At 34.0% G+C, this 27,745-nt stretch overlaps 1 protein-coding gene across 1 annotated transcript in view; it reads right to left on the reverse strand.

Moving 5' to 3' along the window:
- The window catches only part of LOC150077148 (uncharacterized), a 370,624-nt gene that overhangs the window by 24,780 nt on the left and 318,099 nt on the right, over positions 1 to 27,745 (reverse strand). The window contains exons 20-21 of the mRNA XM_090385790.1: positions 14,148 to 14,229; positions 6,118 to 6,243 (exon numbers count right to left, since the gene is read on the reverse strand). Coding sequence (XP_090241916.1) covers positions 6,118 to 6,243; positions 14,148 to 14,229 — 208 coding nt within the window. The remainder of the gene's footprint in view (positions 1 to 6,117; positions 6,244 to 14,147; positions 14,230 to 27,745) is intronic.

A 27,745-nucleotide genomic window follows, 5' to 3' on the forward strand; every position in this document is an offset into this window, starting at 1 on the left:
TACCGCATAACCTGTAGAGACTGTGACAGCCGCTACATAGGAAAGACTTCGAGACGTCTTCAAGACCGCCTTGCAGAACACGATAGAGCAATCTGCCTTGCTGAGACCGACCAGTCTGTAATCACACAGCACTTCTGGACTACCCACCATGACCTCAATCCCAAACGAGACTACGAAATAATAGACCACTCCAGGCACTTCCGCCGCCGCCTATGATTGGAGTCACTCAATACATTGAGAAATTCGAGAGCCATGAACCACTGCAAGGGCATGAAACTGCACCCCATCTTGGAGACAACCATTTTATACCTCGACAAGCGCTGGAGAAGAACTGTGCCTGCAGCAACAATGAATGCCAGTTTAATGACTGAATAATGTGCCTTCACATGCCTCACTGCACGCATAACTGTATCCGTTAAGTTTAAACTCTGTTGAAGAAGAGACACGATTGTCTCGAAAGCTCCAAAGTATTCATAATTAAAGATATTTACTGGATTTACACTTATCTTATTTCATTGTACCATGGATTGCAGTACAACAGGCCCATTTATACTTAGGGAATTTACTCACTAAATAAAGTAACCATTAAATGTAAAACTGGAACCTTATTTTTTACCCTTCATAAGCAACCCCCAAGGTATTCTGTGATCTATCTGGATTAGAAATATTAAAGACTAGTTTGTCACAGAATCTGGCACACCTTTGAGTGAAGCAAAATGGCTACTTTGTATATGTGGAGTAGAAGTATATTAAATGTACTAACTCTTAACATTCATAACATGCATTCTCAAAAACCTTTATTACCATGAAATCGGCACAAGGCAGTACTTTAAATTTTATCCAGCAATATGTCAGATAAAGTCAACTTGTTTCATATATTATACAGATTTTCCACGCCATACATCAACAGTCCTTTAGTTGCATATGTCTGTACAACACTGTGTGTGTGTGTGTGTGTGTTCATGGGATGATTTGAATTTTGTGTAGGCCGATTCTTCAGTGGGATTTGAATCCAAATTTGTATTATAAATCTATTTATTGACCTGATATATTAAGCATTCAGTGTTGCATGGTTAACTGAAAGAAGCACAATTTTATAGCTTTTTTATGTAAAACATTTTCATAACAAAACTGTCTCACGTCTTCCATACTCTACAAACAAAGGCTACAGTTAGTACCAGGGCTTGATAAATCTCAGAAGCTTAGAAAATCCTGTCTGGTATCTGTATTTTATAGCAATGTTGAGGTAGTAGTGGCCTGAACACTAAATTTTTTACAACTATTGTAGAAAGCAGGATACTATTATATCATGAAACTAATACAGCAATTAAGGTTATGCTTGGTAGGGCCCTTCATTATGTTTTAATTTTTCATTTGGTTTGCCTTAATAAACTTTATAATTGATTAATTTATTTATAATAATCCTGTTCACTACAATTTGCTATTTAAGGTTAATTTGCACATCTGTATTTATTTGAAACCTGTCAATTGGTGGTGTCAATGTAGAAATTCATGCAAGAGTGGGAACAGACTTATGTTCCCGAATGCCGAGAACATCGCACCCACTGAGGTTCACTGACATATGAAGAAGGCTTATGGGCAATTCTACAGTTAATATAGATATGTTAGTGGTTTAAAGGACATGCCAAAGTCAGGTTGTCCTCGCACCATGATGATGATGGCAGAAAATGAAGACAAAATGAACTGATTTGTGAAGAAAATGCATGTAAGAGTAAGAACAGGCCTAAATGCACTAAAATCAATGTTGGTTGATCTGAGATACAGGAAATTGTGTACAGATGGGTTTCACAAATACCAGATTACAAGGAGCATGGTGCAGTTTTAATCTTCTGGAGTGGCATGAGACTATGAATAATTTTCTTAACAATATATACCACAATGAACCAGAGTTAAAGTGGCAGTCTATGGAGGGATGACACAAGGATTCATCAATTAAAAAATATCAGCATCCTAACAAGGGTGACTATATCAGAATTTGGGTGGACTGTTCTGCCAACCCACCCCATAAAATTTTGACCTTATACCATCAGACTTTCACCTGTGGATCTTGGAGGCCGATAGAAACTTTTAAAAGAAAGGGATGAAGGCTCTGGTTCAGTGGTGGAGAAATACAGGGAGTCTCTTCTGAATATACCTGATTTCAAAAGTTGGTTAAAATTTATTATCATAATCATCTATTATTGTTCCGCTATTCCATGGGCCGACGTATGAAGCCTCACCACCATGCCCTGTCCGTGTACTTCTCTTCGTCGTTGATTTCACCCCAATTTCCTCCTCTCTTAATGACATCGATCTTTATGAGGAAAAAGGATGAAAGCATGTCCTGCCATCTCATTTTTGGTCTCCCCCTTGGCTTTTGTCCCTTAATTGTAAATCAAACATTCTTCTTGGCAAATGCCTCTCGTTCATCCTCTTGACACATCCAAACCATTTCAAATGGGACCTTTCAATCCTATTCTGGAGTTTTTCAACCTGAATTCTCTCCCTAATCACATCATTCCTGATTTTGTCGAGTCTTGTCTTTCTGGCTATGCTCCTCATAAATCTCATTTCTGCCCCCTGAATTCTGCTTTCATCCTTTTATCTCATAGTCCAAGTTTCAGATGCATATGTCAGAATTGGTATGTAATAGTCCTGATATATAGCCTTCTTACACTTCAGTGGTATGTTCCTGTTCCAAATCAAATCTCTTGTCTGCCTATAGAAATTTCCACCCGCTTGTACCCTTCTATTTATTTCTTCGTCTATTACTTCAGTCTTTGTAATGGTGCTTCCTAGATACTTGAAGTTGTTAACCATTTTTAGCTGTTTCCCTTCCATTGTAATGTATCCATCAAGCTTGTCACTCCTCTTTAGATCCATTATTTCACTCTTCTCCTGACTGAAAACCAGTCCAAATTAATTGGCCATACTAGCCCATATATCAACTTGCTGTTGCACTTGTTCCCTGCTCTCTCCTCTTATGCAGAGGTTCATCTGTGAAGAGCATGACTTTCATCTGGTCCTGTCCAAGTTGTTCCACCACTCTACATTGGTTAAAATTCATGTATTGTATATATTACAGTGTAGTGGGAATCAGTAGAGGGCGATATGGTCAAGTTTCATTGTTGATTTTTGAAATGTGCTGTGACCGAGGCTGTAGCTCTGTTGTTTGTGTAAAGTCATGGTTCAAAGGCAATTTAGACACGGGTTCAACAAAGATGCACCTGACCCAAAGTCTATATGGAGATGGTACAGGACATTTTTGAACCTGGGTAGCATGCAGAAACAACATGAAGGAAGTTGTCAAAGCATCTCAGAAGAGCAAGTTGAAGAGGTACAGGTATGCACTGCCTTTGTTCGTAGCCTGCGGAAATCAATCAGGCATGCATCAAGGGAATTGATCATGCCCTGTGCAACTCTGCACTTCTACTTCTACACCCGTAAATTGAAAATGGTTCAAGAAATCAAGCCAGGTGACAAATCACAGCAACAAAACTCCGCTGTTGACATTCTTAATTGTATCGACCAAAACAACAATTTTTTTTTTAATCAGGCAACATTTCACATTTCAGGAAAAGTTAACCTACACAATGTTTGAATTTGAGGTTCTGAAAGCCTGTACTGTATCCGAGATCACATTTAAAACAGCTCAAAATTGAATTTGTGGCATAGTCTTGTGAAGGTCATCATTATCGGACTGTTCTTCTTGGAGGATACTGTTACAGAATCATATTGCTAGACATACATGCATTTCCTCAGATTGCACATCTACAGCCCAACATAATCTTTCAGCAAGATGGAGCACTGCCTTATTGGAGCTTGCAGGTGTGCACTGCTCTGAATGACACATTCCTGGACCATTGGATTGGGTGTGGTGGACTGATACCTTAGCTCCCTTGTTCACTTGACATAACCCTTAGATTTATTCTTCTGGGCTATGTGAAAGATATGGTTTATTCCACCAAGGCATCTACCATTGCCTTGTATCATGCATGCAACTGCCACCATCAGTGCAATTATGTTGGAGCAAACTTGGTCTGAAATCGAGCATCGTTTGGACCTTCTTTCCTGCACCAAAGGAGCTCATGTAGAAGTCTGCTGACTTTTTTATTATAAACGGTTTGAGTTTTCATTCCCAATAAAAGTTATTAACATTTCCTAGTGCACTGGGTTTTCTTTTACGAGACATTTAAAATCAAGGATAGCCTGTATATACCAAGTTGTGGTGAATATGTGAAAATAAATGCAAGTACTTCAAGACTTGAAGTACATATCATATAGTTTAGAGTGATACACCTGCAGTGGAATAAAAAAAAAAAATTAAAAAAATCAGGCATTACTTTTTTGAGTGATTCTCATATTAATCCTGAATCAGAATATGGAAAGGAATAAAAGGAAATTCCATTTGCTTTAAATGTCTCATAAAAGAAAACCCAGTAAATACCATATATTTAGACTGTGGACAAGTTTTTGTTATTTGGTTTTTTAGGAGTATTAGCAACTAAGGCCATATTGCTCTGGGGATATGCGGTGGTCATTCACTGACCTTTCCGCATCCTCCATATTTGGTGGTCACGGGCTCGAACCCCAGTCTAATCAAGAAGCATGTGCTACGCACTGGTGCTCCTGCCCACCTGGCTATGGAGGCACCTGTGGACAAGTGGATGTTCTTAAAACTCTTAGGGCAATCTTGAGACACTGATGGACAGTACTGAAGTGAATGGATGCAGCTTTTTCCTAGTCATGTAATAGAGAGGTGCACCACAATCCAGGCAAGATCTGATTAATACATGGCATAAATGAAGGAGAGTGTGTCCGTCCATCAGAACTCCATGTCTTACAGAGTACTCTGAGGATATTTAGGGTTGTTCCCCCCCCCCAGAAAAATTGTCCTCAGATGTGTGCGATATGTTGCATAAAGCTTAATTTATTAACCAGCTTAGGCTTAGAATTTGATAAAATCATTAAAATGCATTTATGTGAGTTCTAGTGGTGAGTGAAACATGATTCACTCTGAATAATGCATAATTCAAGTTCAGCGAATCTCTTGTTTTTTTACAGAAATGGATACACGTTGACATCTGGGCTGATAAATGATAACCATTACAATATGTATAAATTTTATTAAGTGAGATCTAAAGCTGTCTTTCAAAGGATTCATATTTTCTGCTTGACATGAGATAAAGTAAGAGTAATTTGTAAATTACATATATGCAGTATCTATGTACATAGTTACAGTGATGGCCACAGTAAATTTCATCACCCTCCTAAAGTTTAATATTTCCTTAATAATTCCGACCATAGGTAAAATTATGTCATCTCAAGATACTATTACATCATCTGTAAAAACAGCATGATTTGCATCATCATTCCATAATATTTGAGTAGTACTGCATCACTTGTTTTATAAAAGGATTAAGTGTCCAACGTAATTATATGCGACTATTAATTGCAGAAACTGTAGAAATTAAATTACACAAGAATTCTGTTAATGTTCGCTGGCCATATCTGATCTCCGATTCCTGGGCTTTTACATGCATGCATGAAGACAAATAATAACTATTTAAGTTTCATGCTCACCCCTATTCGGTTATTTTCATTCCTGTGATCACGACATATGGTCGAAAAGCGTTGTCAGCTTTAGGAAGGAAAAGCGTTTTGCAATTTTTTCGTTAAATTCTTTTAATTAATTTTCTTATTTTTAATTGTGTTAAATTTTTTAAAATTATTTGTTACTCTAATGTAAGATTTTCGATTTTTTCATTTAGTACGTATAGTACCTCGATATAGTATGTAGGACACTTCCTATTTCATACGGAAGTGTCCTACGGTACTATATCGAGGTAAACTTCTCTTATTATTTTACAAATATTTAAAATATAAAAAAGAATAAATGACTCTGTGCATTATTTTTTGGATAATGCAATGAAAAGTTATTCCTATTTTTTCTTAAATGGGAAGGGAGAGAAATTCCTGTGATCTCTATCAATTATATCTATAAATAAGACATATGACCAATGGCACACATGTGATTCCAAATAAAACAGACTTGGTAAAGCATAAAAGTCAAGAATGCTGAATTGTGCAAATTACAGACTAGCAAAAGTTACTTACCACTCTAGACTGACTGATAATTTTAGAAATTTCTGATTTTGTAAGTTCACCAAGCAGTGTAACAATCACTTCTCCAGAGGCATCAGCACTAGCTTCAGCATTTAACCATTCTGATACATTAACACTCTGAAGAGGAAGATATAGATTTTTTAAAATAATTCAGTTATAAAATTTTTAAAAAATATTAAATATTTAGCTAAACATCAGATCTGCAAACCTGTAAATTTCAAAAATCAACAGTTAATTCCACACTTTAGTTAAAGTGTGGATTAAGACAAACTTTTGCTGATAACTTTTTATATTAACTTTTGATCATGAATGTCACAATGCTCCAGGATTTAAAAATACACACACACACGTGTGTGTGTGTGTGTGTGTGTGTGTGTGTGTGTGTGTGTGTGTGTGTGTGTGTGTGTGTGTGTGTGTACATAAATATTACATATATATGTAAATATTTTTATTTTAGTGGATTGAGATAAAATTTTAATAAAAAAATAATAAAATAAAAATTTAATTTAAATAAATTTAAATAACAATTATGGGAAAGTATTTTTAAAAGGGAAAAACAATGAATGGACAGTACTATGCTAACCTTGTAATTAAATTGCCCATCGTGTAATCAAGTCAAAAGTTGGGTAAACTGTTTGTTTACACCAGACCAATGCACCTGTTTATACACAGGCTGTTGCCATGGATGCATTTATCAGGGCTGATTATGAATTGTTGCCAGCCCAACATATTTGCTAGATTCAGCCCAAATGATGTTCATCTATTTTTTAAATTGAAAACCAACAGTGGGACATCAAAAATTACATGATGTGTGTGAAAAATGAAACTCACTAATGGAGAACTGAAGACTTTTATAGGAAAATAAAAACATTAATAGTCTCTCGAATTCATTATTTTTTTTAACCTCAGAAGACAGATGCTATGATAAAAAGTAAAAAAAAGTAAAGTGCAGCCATTATCAACCCACTGCAGGATGGAAGCCTCCTCAACAATTCACGTTGAAGGAAATGGACCATAATCTGCCACACTGGTCCAGTGCGGGTTGGCAGATCGACCGTATTCAGCAGTCAGGGGCTTGAACCCCGGTCTACTCAAAGAGCGTGTGCTACTGCACTCCCGCTCTTGCCCACTCGGCTACGGATGCTATGATATTGCCTGTCAACTGAATTGATTTAGTTTATTTCAGAGTAATGAACTGGCATGCTTCCTTTGTTTTTATTGCAATTTTTAACTCTGGTTGGTAATGATGAAATCATGTATTGTTTATAGTTAGATATCTGGCCAGAACATTTTCAGGATTTGCTTGATAATGAGAAAAAAAGTTACTTTGAATTTCTGAATTGAAGATATTTCTGATTGGTGTGCAAAGGAGGGGAAGACATCATGCAGAAACTGTTGTTATTCATTTGAAAGAATGTTTTGCAGTCATTCAATTAACATGTCTATAACCTCTACTATTTCTCTAACAGTTATTCACTGATCATTCATTACCATGTTATGAACTCTACTAGTATTTTTGTAGTGGTTGTTGTTGATGGATGTTCTGTTCACTTGTGATGCTGATTGTGCCATGTTTAAATTCATCCACCCAATTTTTGACAGTTATATGTGACACACAGTGGGATTTTTTTTTTTTTTTTTTTGTCGATACTGTATAAGCTTGCTTTCCTGGATTATTTGCCATCACAAATACTAATCCTTGGTCCATAATCCTATTTTATAAAGATATTTTATTCTGGCATAATTTTCAATTTTTTTCCATTTATGAAGGTTTGAATTTTAATAACCTAAAATAAAAAGTTCTAAATTATGAGTCTACATGCATTCGCATAAAGGTTAACATTATTAAAAAAAAAATAATAATAATAAATGACCATATATATATATATATGCACTAAAAGTACATGTATATAAGAATTTCATCAGCATTGAGCATGCTCAAACCATTCAAAGCTTTATACAGCTCAATCAGATCACCTAAGTAGGTGCCTAGTCTCCAGACACTGTATTTTGCAAGACTTAAGCCTGTTTACATGCAAACTGTTTACATAAAAAAATTAAGTGATATGTGTAAAAAATGAAACTCAGTAATGGAAAACTGAAAACGTTTATATAAAGATCAAAACAATAATAGATTCTCTTAGATTCAGCACTATGAAGAATTTCGTCTGCCACACAAGAGGCCAAACAAGAGGAAGAATCCTAACAGCATTGAGCTTGATTAAACCATTCAAGGCCTTATACACCTCAATCAGATCAATTCGCAGGTGCCTAGTCTCCAGACACTGTAATTTGCAAAACTTAAGCCTTTCTTTGTAAGAGCAACCTTTGTTCCATTCACTAATCTTGTTGCTTTGCTTTGTCCTCATTCCAGCAGCTCTACATCCTTCCTAAAATGAGGCCTCCAGACCTGTATGCAGTACTCAAGGTGTGGCCTAACCACTGCCTTATACAAGGGGTTAATCACCTCCTTATCCCTGCTAGAAAAAGTCCTGTATATTATTGACAAGACACCATACTCTTGCAGACCGTCTGCACTGCACAGAAAACTTCATATCTGACTGCATAGTTACCTCCAGGTCCTTTTCATTCTCTACCACCCTGAGTGTAACCACACAGTTGATATGTTACTCTGGGGTTACTGCTACCCACATGCATTACTTTACATTTGTCAATGTTAAACTTCAGTTGCAACCTCTCAGCCCATCTACTCAACTTTTCTAGATCCTGTTGCAGTAGCGTACTGTCATTAATAACCTTGCCAACCTTCGTATCATCTGCAAACTTAGACATTAAGCTTGATATACCATCATCAATATCATTTATAAATATAGAAAACAACAATGGACCCAACACTGAACCCTGAGGGACTCCACTAATAATATTAGTCCACGATGAGCAGTGTCCATTGATTACCACTCTCTGTCTTCTCCCACTCCACCATCCCTTTATCCATAGCAGCAATTTGCCCTTAATGGCATACTGCTCCAATTTGTACAGTAGTTTTCCATGTGCAACAGTATCAAAAGCTTTCCTAAGATCCAAGTATATGATATCAAAATTATTTTTTGCATCCAGTTCCTTTGTGACCACATCATAGTATCCAATCAAATTGATCAGAAAAGACTTCCCCTTGACAAACTCATGCTGTGTCCGAACTATAACTGAAGTCTTGTCTAGATGACCCTGCAGTGCTTCCATTAATTTCCCCTGGAACAGAAGTTAAACTAACAGATCTGTAATTACTTGTATTACCCTTTGATCTTCCTTTGTGAATTGGGGGTTACATTTGCACATCTCCAGCCCATGGGTACCTCCCCGTTTTACAAAAATGCTTTAGAAGTGCTATAGTGTTATGAAAGTTGGTCCTTTTCACTAATAATATAAATATTATGAAAATTAAATGTACTTATAACTATAATAAGTATGTTTTTAATGAACGTTTATACATGCAAATCTTATATTTGTAGTGCAGCCAAGTATCAATATTTTTTCTTTCCTCCTTTTTTAAAATGTCACAAGTACCACTGGTAATGAACATATAAAATAAAATGTTCAAAATTACAATAATTATTAAAAAAAAAGAAAAAAAAAAAAAGGAAAATGATCCTATATTATTTTCTTAGAAATATTTTTTGTTTAACTTCCATGGAACTTCTTACAAAGAGATGTAAAATAAATAAAGAAATAAAAACAGTTTCACTTCCTTTCTTTTTAACCCAAATATACTTTCAGCTTCATGGAAAGCTAAAAGTAGGAGATTCAGGACTACAAAAACTCTCAATTTAAAATTTATTTATTTTTACTTGAAAAAAAAAAAAAAAAAAAAATCAATGAAAACAGTTCAAAAACATTTGTCTACAAAACTCTTTTCACTAGTTTTATTTCATGAAGTACTATGATGCTCTATGCTACAGCACTTACTAAAGTGAAGCTTTAGTGATAGCATTTTATCATACTAGGTTCAGCTTACACAGTTTTATTTTATTACAAGGGGCAAAATGTTTACTCCACTTTATTCCTCAGTAACAATTCACTTAAAAAAACTGAAAATTGGTAAGTGTTTTTATATATTTTATTTACGCAATTATTTTTATATAATCTGAATTTTTATGCATGTTAGCATATATGCATAAACCATATCTGTCAGTCCATACATAACCACTCAATTCCTAGTAGATGGATTATCATAAATTTTTATATTTGGCTTTTTAGAACACTTTGTCAACCAAAATTTCATTAATAGATATCCAGCAATTATTACTTTTTGTCCATTTACGAACATCTAACAACTCACCTCTCATTGGAGGATTTTCATGAAATTTTATATCTGCCTCTTTCAGAAAGATTTGTCAAGCTATATATATATAAATTTTTTTTTTTTTGGCTGGTGCAGCATAAGCCATAGGCTTCCTTGCACCATGTGGCCATTGCTAATACTATCCTGAATTTCATTAAAATTAGACCATTAGAAATCTGGCAATTATTTCTTTGTCCATCAGTCCACACATAATAACTTGACTCTCAGATGGATGGATCTTCAGAAATTTTTATATTTGGTTCTTTTAGAATGATTTGTTGAGTATTTTCAAATTTCATTAAATTTGGACCAGAAATTTACAAATTATTATTTCTTTTTCTTTTTTTCATAGATATCACATTGGATATTCACAGTGCTTTTTTTTGGGATGGTACACAATGGTACTGCGTACTGGCACCTTTATTAACAGTGACTTGTGACATTTGGATGCTGTATACTTCGAAATTTGTAATATTCCGTAAATTTTTTTCACACGTTTACCTACTAGTCAAATAAGCTTAAAGTTATTAAACTAAATTTGCATTTTTCACTGTCTATTAAGATATTTTCTATATAAAACTTTATAACCATTTTTATAATTCTAAATTACTCAGTCTAAATAACCTCTGTTTAATGAACTCCTTTTATAGCAATTTTTTTTAAAAATTCCCCTTGGAAATTACGTTTAAAATAGTTTCCGTTGAGCAAAGACAATTTTCATATAACGAATGGCTTAGGAGAGATTTAACTGGGTAGGCACTGTTCACACTTTTGGCCTTCAGGCAATTTAGGAAATTAGTGCTGTTGCTAAGCAAGAATTGAGAGAGTTAAAGGGATTACCATTCTACAACTTAGGGGTACCTGGCAAAACACATCCGACCACCTGTCCCACATATGGAGAAGTCGCGCTGGTCAACATCGAGCAGACAATGGGTATTCCCAATGGGCTCTGGCCCACCTTCTACGGCAGTGGTGTCCAATCTTTTCCTGTAGAGGGGCTATTTTCAAAGTTAGATTTCTTTCAGGGGACTGCACTGAGTGATTTGAGAAAAATTAGTGCATTATCTTACATTTTGCATATCTTGTTATATGTAAAAGGAAGTTTCTGTTTTCATGTTACCATGTTTTATTTTCAGGCTATATATAAAAAATGCTTTTATGTGTAACAAATCTATGTCACTAATTTATTTTTTATATTTTATTAAAATTATAAAAATATGACTTTCTGTTGTTTTTCAAAAAAATACCTTACTTTTGCTTTTAAATGCTTTAGAAAATTTACAACCTGAAAGGATGACTGCGTAAGATGAATAAATAAAATTGAAATAAAATAAAATACACAAAATTAAAAATATTCTAAAATTTTATTAAGTACAATACACGATTACATTTACTAAACAAAACATTTAATGAGAAAATTTTTTTGATAATTAGCAAAATTTAAAATGCTGTATTCACTTTCCGCACGGGCCATAGGTTGGACACCGCCGTGAATCAACTGTAAGCTCCCTGTTCGAGAATTAGGAGAAAGTGATTTTCTTTTACCTTGACAAATAATCATCTGTTGTTTCGCGGAAGTGCGTTATCCACATTTTTCTGTAAATTTTCCCTACTTCTGTTTAAATGGTCACAGTAGCTGAATATCTGAATGACAATGACATTTTGGAAAGTTAAAAAAAATAAGAAAATATTCAAATTTAAGAACTAGTGACAATATCGATGACGATAGAAGGAAAATGAGGACAATGAAGGTATTAAACCTTCTGAACATGAAATGTTGGCATTTGGTGAGAATGAAGTTAGAAAATTGTCAAATTAGGCTTTAGTTAAATGAAAGAGATACAATTTGTGGATTTCAAAAATCCTAATTGAAAAGGCAGTTTTGGAAAAATTGAAGAGCATTTGATGAATGCTCTGAGTACGATACCAATTTCATAAAGTGAATGCAAACGAGGATTTTGACAAATGAATCTGATCGTCAGCCCAACCAGAGCTTTGTTAATGCTCTGGTTGGGCTGATGCAAAAACAATTTCTTCACTACTATTTCTTAAAATTGTAGGCCCACCGGGGACACACTTTGATCCAGCAAATATGTCAATTCATGGCTACTTCACAAACTTCATATTGTAACTGAATTTCTGGATATTACATGGATTACTGTGTGCTGATTGGAGAAATAAATAGGAAATATGGTGGATGTGTAGAAACGTTGCTTTTTGCTTGTTTTTGCCATAAATTGCCATGTTTTTGTCATAAATCATGTTCTAACATTCCTGAAATGTAATGAACTGCATACATTAATAACTTGTTTTTATTTATTGATGGAAAAAGTTCTCTTTAGTATTCTTTCTTGCAGCCACAAAACTCAGCTTTGCATTGCTCTGATGAACTCACACTTAATATGCATTCTTCTGATCTTCCTGACAGGATTACCTGTCAGGAAGAACAGGGAATGTTTGTAAATATTCTCCACCGCTTCCATCCCTGGAAACAGTGGAGAATATTAAAAACTTTATACATCTATATGATTTTAATAATCTGACTCCATTTTGTAAACAGACTACTTCAGCACTATAATTAAAACTGGAATAAAGGAGAAAATGTTGAGTACTATCAGTAATTAGATAATGAATGCCATTCTGCATTCTAATTTTCATTACGAGGATGTAGACTATTTGCATTCTAATTTTCTGTCAACAGAGGGAACATGGTGTCCCCAAGGGGATACCGTATTCCTTCTGTTGACAGTGACATACTTGAGTTTGTGCTCCTTTTAGATATTATTCTTAAAATTAACCTAAAATTACTAATAGCACTTTTAATTGAATAAAATCACCAAAAGAGGTGAATTATTAAAAACAAAAACATTGCCACTAGAGCTGCTTTGAGTAATAATGAGCCCTTATCAGACAATGAGTGACCCCAATTAGCAACTTTGTGGTAAATATTAAGCACATGAATATTGAGCTAAGCAGCGCATGAAAAAAAAAAAAAAGGAAACAAAAGCAGGGAAAAAAAAAAACTAGAATCTAAATGAGCAGGCTAAGTGGAGTATAGAAAAAAAATTCAATTAAATACTTAACGAAAATTGCAAGTGTATATTTTAACTCTTAGTATTGGGATGCTTTGGTTGATTGCTGTAAATCAGTAAAAGTCTTGAGTTTTATTTCAATAAAGGAGTCAAAATAATTACATAACAAATGCTATTTGATACTGGCAGGCTTGGGCTTGTGATCATTTTAGAAATGCCATTGTTATCTGAAAGTCAACCTAAAATTACTAATATTGTTTTTAACCAAATAGCATCACTAAAAGAGGCAAATCCACTATTCACTTAAAACTCATAGGCACCACTATTACAGTTATTTCAAGTCTTACTGAAACAGTTGTAACAGTGGTGCCTAATCAACCATCAGATAGTGAGTAGTCTCAATCAGCATATTCATGGCAAAATTATGAAAATGCATTGAATTTAAATGAGCAGCAAAGCAAGGAGGAAGAAAGAAAAATACATAAAAAAAAATTATATATTTAATTGGAAATGTAAATGCTTAAACTTGGCATAATCAGTCTATGAATTAACAAAATGAAATACTATATTGCTTACATGTAACATTTAATACTTTAAATGTTGGATAAAATCATTAGGAACTGATATTTGATATACATTACCATGGTTATATAACTTAATATCAGAAACACTTACAGAGAAATACTTACCCAAATGCAGGAGTTGTGATGAGACAATAAACGAACATTTGGGGCACTGCAATCTTTATAGAAAGTGCAACTTGAATACATGCTATAAAAATAATTCAAACATATAAACTTTACCTATACAGTTAAATACATACAATTATGCAATATATTTTTTATAGTAATGCAACTATTCAGATGTGTTAAAATCAGAGGATTTATTTTTATTGAATAGTAACAGTACAGTAATTTATTTTTATAATACATTTCTTCATAAGGGAAGACTGGTTGAGCCTAATCTTAACCTATTTACTTAACAAAGTCATTGAAGCATTTACTTCTAAATTCTGAATATAATAATGGTATTAAAAAGTTAATCCACAATGGAGATATACATAAAACTGTATTTGCTTCTTACCTATAAATAAACTCATCTCATTATCCATGTGTGTGAGTCTCTGAAGATGCTATACAAAAAGTGGGAGTGGCCAAACATATCTGTAATATCCTGTTTGCCACTATGTTGTAACAAAGTTTATTTCACTGTCCATATGTCCCTCCTTGCCTCTTTTGGAGATGCAGTGCATGACAAGTATGTTTACTGTTGTTCACCATTAATAGTTTTTTTTTTCCCCTGCTTACCTTCTTGGAAAGTCGCACAATGGACAACCAACCATATGAGAGGCAACAAGTGTGTCTTACAACTACAGTAGTTAACAGTGACCAGCCACTCGAATAATAATCCATATGTATTGTGCACAGTGATAGAAAAACAATGGATAAATCAACTAAACCTGGGAGGGATGTAATTTCCATATTAGATGATGTGGTAAATAACAATAAAGCTGTGGATATTCTAAACTTAAATAGTGAATATTAAAATATAATGTGCTGATTCAAAAGCAGCATATGTATAGCGCATGCAGAATTTGTTCCTACGAACAAATTTTGATCACAAAATTAAAATTTGTGTACAATTTTGGTTTATTTTTTGATTATATTATAATTTCCTAATAAAGTGAGAAAACTCATACCAAGAAGAAGAAACAATTTGAATGGCTAAGTTATTACAGGCCTCAAATACTCCAGAAGTTATTTTATAATCTTAGCCATTCAATTTGTGAATATGTTAATATATATATATATATATATATATATATATATTTCTTTTTGTATTATCATTCTATTGTGGTTTATTCCGTCTTTGTTCATTTTCTTAATTACAGGTATTTTCTACACATAGGTATTATATTTAAGACATTACAGGTCTTTAAGCTAGCCTAATCTCGGTTATCTTAATTTCCCATGGCCTATACATTCAGGATTTTTCAACTTGTTACGCATTGCTAAAAATTATATCAATTATTGATGAAAAACTGTAGCAATACTATTTTAAAACAATATTATATAATATTAAACATATTTATACCTTTTTGTATTACATCTTTATACATTTTTGTATTACATCACATGGACGTCAATCCCCTACTTCATCGGGGGCTTTGAGCGGATTGACGGTCCATTCGATGTACAGCAGGCCCCCGTTATAACGCGGTTCGCTTTACGCTGATTCGCTATAACGCTGTTCTTATATTATAACCCGTATCTGACTATAACGCTGTCAAAACTCACTATAACGCTATTTTACTAGCATACAGATTGAATTTTTGGCAAATCCGTCTTCAGTCCAGTCTGTTTTGAGCCTTTTTTTTTTTTTTTTTTTTTTTTTTGGCAAAAGGAGAAAATAGTCACCATGAAATTAACTGCAGTAATTATTTTTATAATTTCTACTCTATGTACAAAATTGAAACTTTCAATATGCTCTATTTTCTTGGTGTGGATAGTTTCAAGGGAGAAATTCTTTTTTAGTACACCAGCTGAAAAAATTTACCATCCAGTGTCATATGCTGTTACGAAGTCTGCATTTTCTGTTCTGACATGTAATAGAAAGATACTAAAAATAGATTTACTCCCTATCTCTTCTTTTGTTTTACTGTGGGAACTATAACTTGCAAAATGTTTTTCACACAATCAATCCCATGAGTGCTAAATGCGGTGCTGTTTCTTGTACAGTATTCTCTTGTCTTCTGAACTCCTCTGACCTTGTGGTCACCCGAAGTACATAAAATTTGTTTGTTTTACTGTTTTGGAAATTCCATAAACATTCTCCATGACTCACACCATAATTTATTACAGTATTTTCGTGCAATAAACAACCATTTGATTTTACTGCACGGTAAAATCGAACTTTTCAGATAAATAAAACATTTGTCACCGTCTTCAGCTCACTTGCCAGAGGAATTCTAGATATCATTCAGTGCATACATACAGACAGTTTACTGTACTCGAACATCGTATCACAATCAGTGCAACGAAGTTACATTTGCAGAGAGTTATGGCGGATAAGAATGAAAAAGCAACAATGTCTGGACGCGGTGCAAAGATTGGAAAGGTAAGAAAAACATTGAGTTTGAAAATTAAATTAGACGTTTTGAAGAGAATTGATTCCGGTCAAAGACAAGTGGATGTGTGCAATAATTTAGGACTGGCAGGTTCAACTGTAAGAACAATCATAAAAAATAAAGAATCAATTTTAGCAGCTGGAAAAACCGCTGTTCCCCTGCAGGCAACTAAATTGACCAGGGCTAGGCCGGCTATTATGATTGAAATGGAGAAACTTCTACATAATTTTATTGAAGACAACATTCAACGTAGAATTCCGTCAAGTTCAATTATTATTAAAGAAAAAGCGAAGAGCCTATATGAAGATTTAAAGGAAGCTCACCCCGAAAAAAATGTGGAACCATTTAATGCTAGTAAGGGCTGGTTTGATAGATTTAGAAAGCGCTATAACCTGCACAATGTAGCAATACAGGGAGAAGCTGCAAGTGCAGATCAACAAGGAGCCGAAACTTTCAAAAAAGAATTTGTTAAAATTATTGAAGAGGGATGTTATACTGCTCTACAAGTTTTTAACATAGATGAAACAGGTCTTTTTTGGAAACGTATGCCTTAAAGAAGTTTCATATCGAAAGAAGAAAAAAACATGCCAGGCTTCAAAGCGGCGAAGGATCGGTTAACTTTGTTGTTGGGTGGTAACGCTGCGGGGGATTTTAAATTAAAACCCCTTTTAGTTTACCATTCCGAAAATCCAAGGGCTCTTAAAGGTTTAGCTAAATCAAACCTACCTGTCATCTGGAAGGCTAATAAAAAAGCTTGGGTAACCAGACCGCTTTTCATTGATTGGTATGCTGAGTTCTTCTGTCCTGCAGTGGAAAAATATTGTGCAAAAAATAACATTGGTTATAAAGCTATTCTAATCATGGACAATGCGCCAGGACACCCAAGCAAAGAGAGCTTAGAAGACTTGAACAATCACATAAAAGTTTTTTACATGCCTCCAAACACTACGTCTCTGATCCAACCAATGGACCAAGGAGTAATTGCCACATTTAAAGCGTACTACATAAGGAACACCTTTTCCCAAGCTATTAAAGCCATCAACACTGAAAATGTACTGAGTTTAAAGGAGTTTTGGAAATCCTATAACATTAAAACTGCCATCTACAACATTTCAAGTGCCTGGGATGAAGTGACTCAGAAAACCATGAATGGAGTGTGGAGGAAAGTTTGGAAAAATTGCATAAAGCATTCCCAGGAACCTGATGATTCCGTTGAAAATGTTAAAACACAAATTGTTGAGCTCGGAAAAGAAGCAGGATTACACGAAATTAACGAAGACATCGTACAAGAGATGATCGACAACGACAGGGATGGCCTCTCTAATGAAGAAGTAATGGAAATTTTAAAAGAACAAGAGCTTGCTATTGAGGGAGATGATGATCAAGATACTATAGATGAAGAACCGATGAAGTCGCTGACTGCAAAAGGACTTAGTGAAGCTTTTGAACACTTCGAAAAAATGTGTGATTATTTCCGGGAGAACGACCCTGACATGGAACGAAGTGCCAAGGTAATAAGAAATTTGAAGAAAGAAATGAATCCCTACATGTTGTTGTACAATGAGAGGAAGAAGGCCAAAGCACAACCCAAAATCGACTCATTTTTCAGTCCAAAGATACGAAAACTCGAGAGCACAGGGCCATCGAATTAATAAATTCATGATTTTCGTAAGTTAATTACCTCATAATTATATGTGTATATAATGTAGAATATTTTATATGTACAAAATTTTGAATATTAAGTATTTTTAATCGATATTGGTGCATATTTTCACTACCATTTATTATTGATTAGAAAATATCCTATGGAATAGATCGCAACTCACAAATACATATGTTACCTTATGGGAATATGGCGCTCGCTTAGCGCGGATTCACTTAGCGCTCTGTTTTCCCGGAACGAACTATCAGCGTTAAGCGGGGGTCACCTGTAATGCATTTCTTACTTAGCCGTTTCTGTTTGCATCTATCACAGCTTTGCTATTTTTTCAAATAACTAAATTCTAAGTTTCTATTTAAAATTTTTTGGTCCCAGGTTTATCTTAATTGTTATTAGTTAAATCAGTACTATTTATTATAAATTTATTATGAACCAAATTAATTCCCCATAATTTCTACAGCAACTGTGATAGAATACACAAAGCCCTACGGGTAAGTTTATTTAATATATTGCAATAACATTACTTACTTGATGTGTTTCAATGTAGGTCGTAGAGTCGAAAAAGGGAAGTTTCCCGCCCTTAACTTGTTTTAAAGATGGCTATTTTTATTGCGCAGTCGCGTTGACGTTTCAATGTGTTACTTCCATTAGGTTTCACGTTTCACTTCCAATAGGTTGTGTGCCGATGGTGTATTGGCCGAAGTCCCCGATCTTCAGGCCAATGTCTTTTATGGTGGTTTTGTAGTTGAATTTCGATGAATTTACTTAGCTGTGTATTTACATAATTTTTACATTTATTTTATTTTATGCCTTACCTCGGACAGTGCCGGTACCGCTTTTCCAAGGCGTAACAGCACTTAATTGTCCGGAGGCAAAGCTATATACATATTTACAGCCTCTTACAATGGGTGTGGGTGGGGGTGAATTTTGGCAATAGGTCGTAGTGCAGTCAGGCGACGAGCCTCGCCTGAGTGCAATAAACCTAATAAATAAGGGGCTACTCTTCTGAGCAAATACTATTATATTTTTAGCTGGCTTTTGATAAATGCATGTGGGTCTACATTGGGATGGTGTTTTCTACTATTTGCGTATATGGCAGTTTTTATGTGATATCTACTGTATTGTTTGGGAATTTTGTTTCTATCCAGCGTTATAATGAGTTTTTTTAATAGCTATAATTACGTTATTTATATTGTTGCATATTTGTAATAGTCTGTTTGTCTGATTTCTTATGGTATTACGATGTACATGCTTTGCTATGTTACTTTCGTGTGTGAGTTTTATTGTTTCGAAATTAAAGTGGTCTCTTTTATCATAGTGATTTGTATATATTTTGTCTGGGTGGATGGCAATTTCGCTGTCTAAGTAGGCAGCTTTTTGGTTGTTATCCGGATTTGTACATTCTATCTTAAGGTCTGCTGGGTAATTTGTCTTTGCTACATTGATAAAGCTGTCATGGTTAAACACAATTACGTCATCTATATATCTATAGAATTTTATATCGTCCGTAATGTTACTTTCATAATAGTGCAGATAGAGGTTAGCCAAGGCGCAAGAACTGCTGGATCCCATAGCTATACCCCTACATTGTATATACGCTTTGCCTCCCATTAAAATGTAGTTCCCTTTTACACTGATTTTAGTAAGGTCATTCCAGTATTGTTTTTTGCATTGTAGTATGCTGTGATATTTTTGGTAATATATCTGTAGTACTTCCATTAGGTTGTCGTGCGCTATGCTTGTAAAGAGGTTTTTGAAGTCGTACGTGTTTATACTTTTAATATTATTGTTTTGTTTTTTAATAACATCCAAATATTCTTTGTTGTTGTTGATAATTCTGGTGTTTTTAATTTCTTTGGTGATGTTTTTTAATTTGTCTTCCATGATCTTACTGGTATACTTGATATAGCTGTTTTTGCCTGAGGTAATGAATCTTTTTCCCGTAGGAATCTTGTGATATTTTGGAATCCAATATATGTAGGGGTATTGTATCTTGTCTATTTTAATTTTAAGCTTTTTATGCATAGCCAATACTTTTTTGCTGATGATGTTTGGATTGGAGTCTATGTACTTGTATGTTTCATTGTCATTCAATTCCTCTTTGATGGCTTCTATGTAGAATCTTTTGCAAATGATACTGAAATTATTGTTTGCTTTGTCGGTTCTAGTGATAACAAATTTGTTTTGTATTTCTTTTATTTTATTGTAGATATTTTTTAATTTTAATTGATTGTTATTTATATGATGTTTTTTTAAGTTTTCCTTGAAACGGTCTAGTATGTTTTCAGTATTGGCGTTTATCCAACATTGGAATGATTCTATGGGTTCATTGCTTTTGTATGCGATTTTGAATGCAAATTGTAACAGATCTGTGTATATTGATTTTTTAATATTTTCCAATCTAATTGGGGTGTTGGGTCTGAATTTTGTACCCTTTTTCATTGTTTCTCTTAGTGTTTTGTCTTCGATGATATTGAGGTCTCCTGTTATTATATGATTGTAATGTGTATTGACGAATTTTTTATATCTATTTTCCTGGCAGTGACAAGGTTGTTCTCCTTCATTCATATTATTAATGGTGTTATTGTAATTGCAGATGGTTAGTCCTATTGGCTTGGTGTATCTGTATCTAATATTTATTTGTGTGTTTTTGATGGGTAGGTAACATTTGTTATTATTTATGATATTACTTATATTAACTGTGTCGTATAAACGGTTTTGGTATTTAATTATGCAGTACTCTTTTTTATTGCGTTCGTTGAAATTTATGGCTATTCTGAATTTAAATATATCTTCAAGTATATTGTTGAGGTGTATATTCTGTGTCTTTTGCCTTTGGTATATTTTGTTAAGTGCTTTAAGTTTGCTTATTTTAATAGAGAAAAGTATGTTGTGTATATTTTTGATGTTTATGGGGTTTGTGTCCCATTCTGTTAATAGTTTTTCGAAATCATTTATATTTATTGGTATTTTGCTGTTGTTTTTGTTGTATTCCTGTAATTTTCCGTTTTTAATCCCGTTATATTGCCAGTTTTTACTGATCTGGAATATGTTGTAAGTACATGTTTCTGGGCTGGTGAATGCGAAGTTCCTTCCATTGAATCGATTGTTTAATCCATAGGGATAGAGGGATTTATATAAAAGAATGAACATATCTTCCATGATTCCTCTTTGTGTGTTGTTATCGATGATGGTTAGAATGGCAATGGATACTTTGGCGAAGTCATGCTTTTTGAAGTGTCTGTATTCGATTTCGTTATTGTATTTGTCTGTCCTGTTTTGAGCGTCTATTGCAGCATTTTCATCAAATCTGTTTATTTGTGATCTGTGAAGGTTCATACGAAGGTGGAGCTCTGTACTTGTTTGTCCGATGTATTGTATCCCACATATCCCGCATGTAATTAGGTAGATTACATTTTTGGTGTGACAGAATGTTGGTGCTTCTTCAGAATTTAGATGGTGTCTGTGCATGTAGGGACAGGTTTTACAGAGTTTGCTGTTGCATTTTTTGAAATTGAGTTGCTTCATGTGTAGCCCGATATTTTCATTGTTTATACGTTTTTGGTTATTTGCTTCTTTACTCCCATGTGGTGTGATGGCATTGTATGCTAAGTGACCATTGCTATGAAGAGACGGGTCCCGCGTGGTCATATTCGGTCCCGGGGTGCCATTTATGCTGTGATACCCATACAGCATGTTATTCTTATTTGTATTAGCTTCCATGTTGTTATTTATTGTGCATTTTGTGATTAATGCATTTTGTTATTAATTTAAGGCCCTTTATGTATGTCCCGTAATACCCCTGGGTAGGAATTTTTTATATAAAATGGTTCTTTTCGTATTTTATTTTTAATATGCTATTATAATAGTTTATTTAATTTCTTTCTTTCTAGCTTTTTCTGTTGTCCCAGTAGCTGTTTTAGCAATGATTGGGTACAAACAGAGTACTTAATATTATTCTTTTGTAATATGATAATTCATGTTGTATTTTATTTTTAATATGCTTTTATAGTAGTTTTACTTAATTTATTTCTATCTCTAGCTTTTAGTAAAAGCTATCTCTAGCTTTAGTAAAAGCTAGAGATAGAAATAAATTAAGTAAAACTACTATAAAAGCATATTAAAAATAAAATACAACATGAATTATCATATTACAAAAGAATAATATTAAGTACTCTGTTTGTACCTAATCATTGCTAAAACAGCTACTGGGACAACAGAAAAAGCTAGAAAGAAAGAAATTAAATAAACTATTATAATAGCATATTAAAAATAAAATACGAAAAGAACCATTTTATATAAAAAATTCCTACCCAGGGGTATTACGGGACATACATAAAGGGCCTTAAATTAATAACAAAATGCATTAATCACAAAATGCACAATAAATAACAACATGGAAGCTAATACAAATAAGAATAACATGCTGTATGGGTATCACAGCATAAATGGCACCCCGGGACCGAATATGACCACGCGGGACCCGTCTCTTCATAGCAATGGTCACTTAGCATACAATGCCATCACACCATATGGGAGTAAAGAAGCAAATAACCAAAAACGTATAAACAATGAAAATATCGGGCTACACATGAAGCAACTCAATTTCAAAAAATGCAACAGCAAACTCTGTAAAACCTGTCCCTACATGCACAGACACCATCTAAATTCTGAAGAAGCACCAACATTCTGTCACACCAAAAATGTAATCTACCTAATTACATGCGGGATATGTGGGATACAATACATCGGACAAACAAGTACAGAGCTCCACCTTCGTATGAACCTTCACAGATCACAAATAAACAGATTTGATGAAAATGCTGCAATAGACGCTCAAAACAGGACAGACAAATACAATAACGAAATCGAATACAGACACTTCAAAAAGCATGACTTCGCCAAAGTATCCATTGCCATTCTAACCATCATCGATAACAACACACAAAGAGGAATCATGGAAGATATGTTCATTCTTTTATATAAATCCCTCTATCCCTATGGATTAAACAATCGATTCAATGGAAGGAACTTCGCATTCACCAGCCCAGAAACATGTACTTACAACATATTCCAGATCAGTAAAAACTGGCAATATAACGGGATTAAAAACGGAAAATTACAGGAATACAACAAAAACAACAGCAAAATACCAATAAATATAAATGATTTCGAAAAACTATTAACAGAATGGGACACAAACCCCATAAACATCAAAAATATACACAACATACTTTTCTCTATTAAAATAAGCAAACTTAAAGCACTTAACAAAATATACCAAAGGCAAAAGACACAGAATATACACCTCAACATATACTTGAAGATATATTTAAATTCAGAATAGGCATAAATTTCAACGAACGCAATAAAAAAGAGTACTGCATAATTAAATACCAAAACCGTTTATACGACACAGTTAATATAAGTAATATCATAAATAATAACAAATGTTACCTACCCATCAAAAACACACAAATAAATATTAGATACAGATACACCAAGCCAATAGGACTAACCATCTGCAATTACAATAACACCATTAATAATATGAATGAAGGAGAACAACCTTGTCACTGCCAGGAAAATAGATATAAAAAATTCGTCAATACACATTACAATCATATAGTAACAGGAGACCTCAATATCATCGAAGACAAAACACTAAGAGAAACAATGAAAAAGGGTACAAAATTCAGACCCAACACCCCAATTAGATTGGAAAATATTAAAAAATCAATATACACAGATCTGTTACAATTTGCATTCAAAATCGCATACAAAAGCAATGAACCCATAGAATCATTCCAATGTTGGATAAACGCCAATACTGAAAACATACTAGACCGTTTCAAGGAAAACTTAAAAAAACATCATATAAATAACAATCAATTAAAATTAAAAAAATATCTACAATAAAATAAAAGAAATACAAAACAAATTTGTTATCACTAGAACCGACAAAGCAAACAATAATTTCAGTATCATTTGCAAAAGATTCTACATAGAAGCCATCAAAGAGGAATTGAATGACAATGAAACATACAAGTACATAGACTCCAATCCAAACATCATCAGCAAAAAAGTATTGGCTATGCATAAAAAGCTTAAAATTAAAATAGACAAGATACAATACCCCTACATATATTGGATTCCAAAATATCACAAGATTCCTACGGGAAAAAGATTCATTACCTCAGGCAAAAACAGCTATATCAAGTATACCAGTAAGATCATGGAAGACAAATTAAAAAACATCACCAAAGAAATTAAAAACACCAGAATTATCAACAACAACAAAGAATATTTGGATGTTATTAAAAAACAAAACAATAATATTAAAAGTATAAACACGTACGACTTCAAAAACCTCTTTACAAGCTGTTATTGTTGTTGTTGTTGTTATTTGGTTTTTAGGAGCATTAGCAACTAAGGCCATATTGCTCCGGGATATGCGGTGGTCATTTCCTGACCTTTCCGCATCCTCCGTATTTGGTGGTGACGGGCTCGAACCCCGGTCTAATCAAGAAACATGTGCTACGCACTGCTGCTCCTTCCCACCTGGCTACGGAGGCACCAGTCTCTTTACAAGCATAGCGCACGACAACCTAATGGAAGTACTACAGATATATTACCAAAAATATCACAGCATACTACAATGCAAAAAACAATACTGGAATGACCTTACTAAAATCAGTGTAAAAGGGAACTACATTTTAATGGGAGGCAAAGCGTATATACAATGTAGGGGTATAGCTATGGGATCCAGCAGTTCTTGCGCCTTGGCTAACCTCTATCTGCACTATTATGAAAGTAACATTACGGACGATATAAAATTCTATAGATATATAGATGACGTAATTGTGTTTAACCATGACAGCTTTATCAATGTAGCAAAGACAAATTACCCAGCAGACCTTAAGATAGAATGTACAAATCCGGATAACAACCAAAAAGCTGCCTACTTAGACAGCGAAATTGCCATCCACCCAGACAAAACATATACAAATCACTATGATAAAAGAGACCACTTTAATTTCGAAACAATAAAACTCACACACTGGGAAAGTAACATAGCAAAGCATGTACATGGTAATACCATAAGAAATCAGACAAACAGACTATTACAAATATGCAACAATATAAATAACGTAATTATAGCTATTAAAAAACTCATTATAACGCTGGATAGAAACAAAATTCCCAAACAATAAAGTAGATATCACATAAAAACTGCCATATACGCAAATAGAAAACACCATCCCAATGTAGACCCACATGCATTTATCAAAAGCCAGCTAAAAATATAATAGTATTTGCTCAGAAGAGTAGCCCCTTATTTATTAGGTTTATTGCACTCAGGCGAGGCTCGTCGCCTGACTGCACTACGACCTATTGCCAAAATTCACCCCCACCCACACCCATTGTAAGAGGCTGTAAATATGTATATAGCTTTGCCTCCGGACAATTAAGTGCTGTTACGCCTTGGAAAAGCGGTACCGGCACTGTCCGAGGTAAGGCATAAAATAAAATAAATGTAAAAATTATGTAAATACACAGCTAAGTAAATTCATCGAAATTCAACTACAAAACCACCATAAAAGACATTGGCCTGAAGATCGGGGACTTCGGCCAATACACCATCGGCACACAACCTATTGGAAGTGAAACGTGAAACCTAATGGAAGTAACACATTGAAACGTCAACGCGACTGCGCAATAAAAATAGCCATCTTTAAAACAAGTTAAGGGCGGGAAACTTCCCTTTTTCGACTCTACGACCTACATTGAAACACATCAAGTAAGTAATGTTATTGCAATATATTAAATAAACTTACCCGTAGGGCTTTGTGTATTCTATCACAGTTGCTGTAGAAATTATGGGGAATTAATTTGGTTCATAATAAATTTATAATAAATAGTACTGATTTAACTAATAACAATTAAGATAAACCTGGGACCAAAAAATTTTAAATAGAAACTTAGAATTTAGTTATTTGAAAAAATAGCAAAGCTGTGATAGATGCAAACAGAAACGGCTAAGTAAGAAATGCATTACATCGAATGGACCGTCAATCCGCTCAAAGCCCCCGATGAAGTAGGGGATTGACGTCCATGTGATGTAATACAAAAATGTATAAAGATGTAATACAAAAAGGTATAAATATGTTTAATATTATATAATACTGTTTTAAAATAGTATTGCTACAGTTTTTCATCAATAATTGATATAATTTTTAGCAATGCGTAACAAGTTGAAAAATCCTGAATGTATAGGCCATGGGAAATTAAGATAACCGAGATTAGGCTAGCTTAAAGACCTGTAATGTCTTAAATATAATACCTATGTGTAGAAAATACCTGTAATTAAGAAAATGAACAAAGACGGAATAAACCACAATAGAATGATAATACAAAAAGAAATAACAATATGTACTCTGTTCGTACCCATGCATTGCTAAAACAGCTACTGGGACAACAGTAAAAGCTAGAGATAGAAATAAATTAAGTAAAACTACTATAAAAGCATATTAAAAATAAAATACAACATGAATTATCATATTACAAAAGAATAATATATATATATATATATATATATATATAGGGTAATTATAAAATAATGTCTGTGGTTTAAGGCTATATATATCCCAAAGTACTTGTTGGAAAGAGCTGTCTAATATGTAAAATATTGTAATTTCCTATATTAGACATATGCAACAGAGAGAGAGAGGTTTTCATAATTGCATAGTTTAAGTATATTCAGTCTGAAAACTGTGAGTATTCTATGGTTACTTTGCATGTTTTGTTGGATGAAAACACAAGTGCTTTTTTTTTTTAAGGAGTTGTTTGTTTGTTGTTGTTTATTTGGTTTTTAGGAGCATTAGCAACTAAGGCCATATTGCTCCGGGGATATGCGGTGGTCATCCCCTGACCTTTCCGCATCCTCTGTATTTGGTGGTCACGGGCTCGAACCCCGGTCTAATCAAGAAGCATGTGCTATGCACTGCTGCACCTGCCCACCTGGCTACGGAGGCGGCCTTTTTGAGGAGTGGAACCAATATGGCAATGTTAGGTGATTATATTAATATTAGTTTGTCTAGTTCTTCTTTGAATTTATTTAAACTACCCACCTCTACAACACCAGATGTTTGTTTCAAAATTAACTACCCACTAGATGAAGGCAAATTTCTGCACATCTGTCCTGAAACCATCCTTTCTCAATTTGAATGAACCCTCATGTGAGTGGTCTGAGCAAGAAGAAGAATGCCATCAGCATTATTGAGCTTACTTAATATATTTAAAGCCTTAAAACTCAATCAGATCTCCTCTCAGGATCCTATGTCTTTAGTCTTTAGACACTGCAATTTGCAGAACTGATAAGTCTTCTTGGTAAGTGCACACTTTTGTCTCCCCCTCCATTAATCTCATTGTTTTTCTCTGCAACCGCTGTAACACATCCACATCCTTCCTGAAATGAGGCTTTCAGATCTGTATGCAGC

This window comes from Mastigoproctus giganteus, chromosome 12, assembly GCF_048544385.1.
Source record: "Mastigoproctus giganteus isolate SK-2022 chromosome 12, ASM4854438v1, whole genome shotgun sequence".
NCBI classification, from domain to species: domain Eukaryota; kingdom Metazoa; phylum Arthropoda; class Arachnida; order Uropygi; family Thelyphonidae; genus Mastigoproctus; species Mastigoproctus giganteus.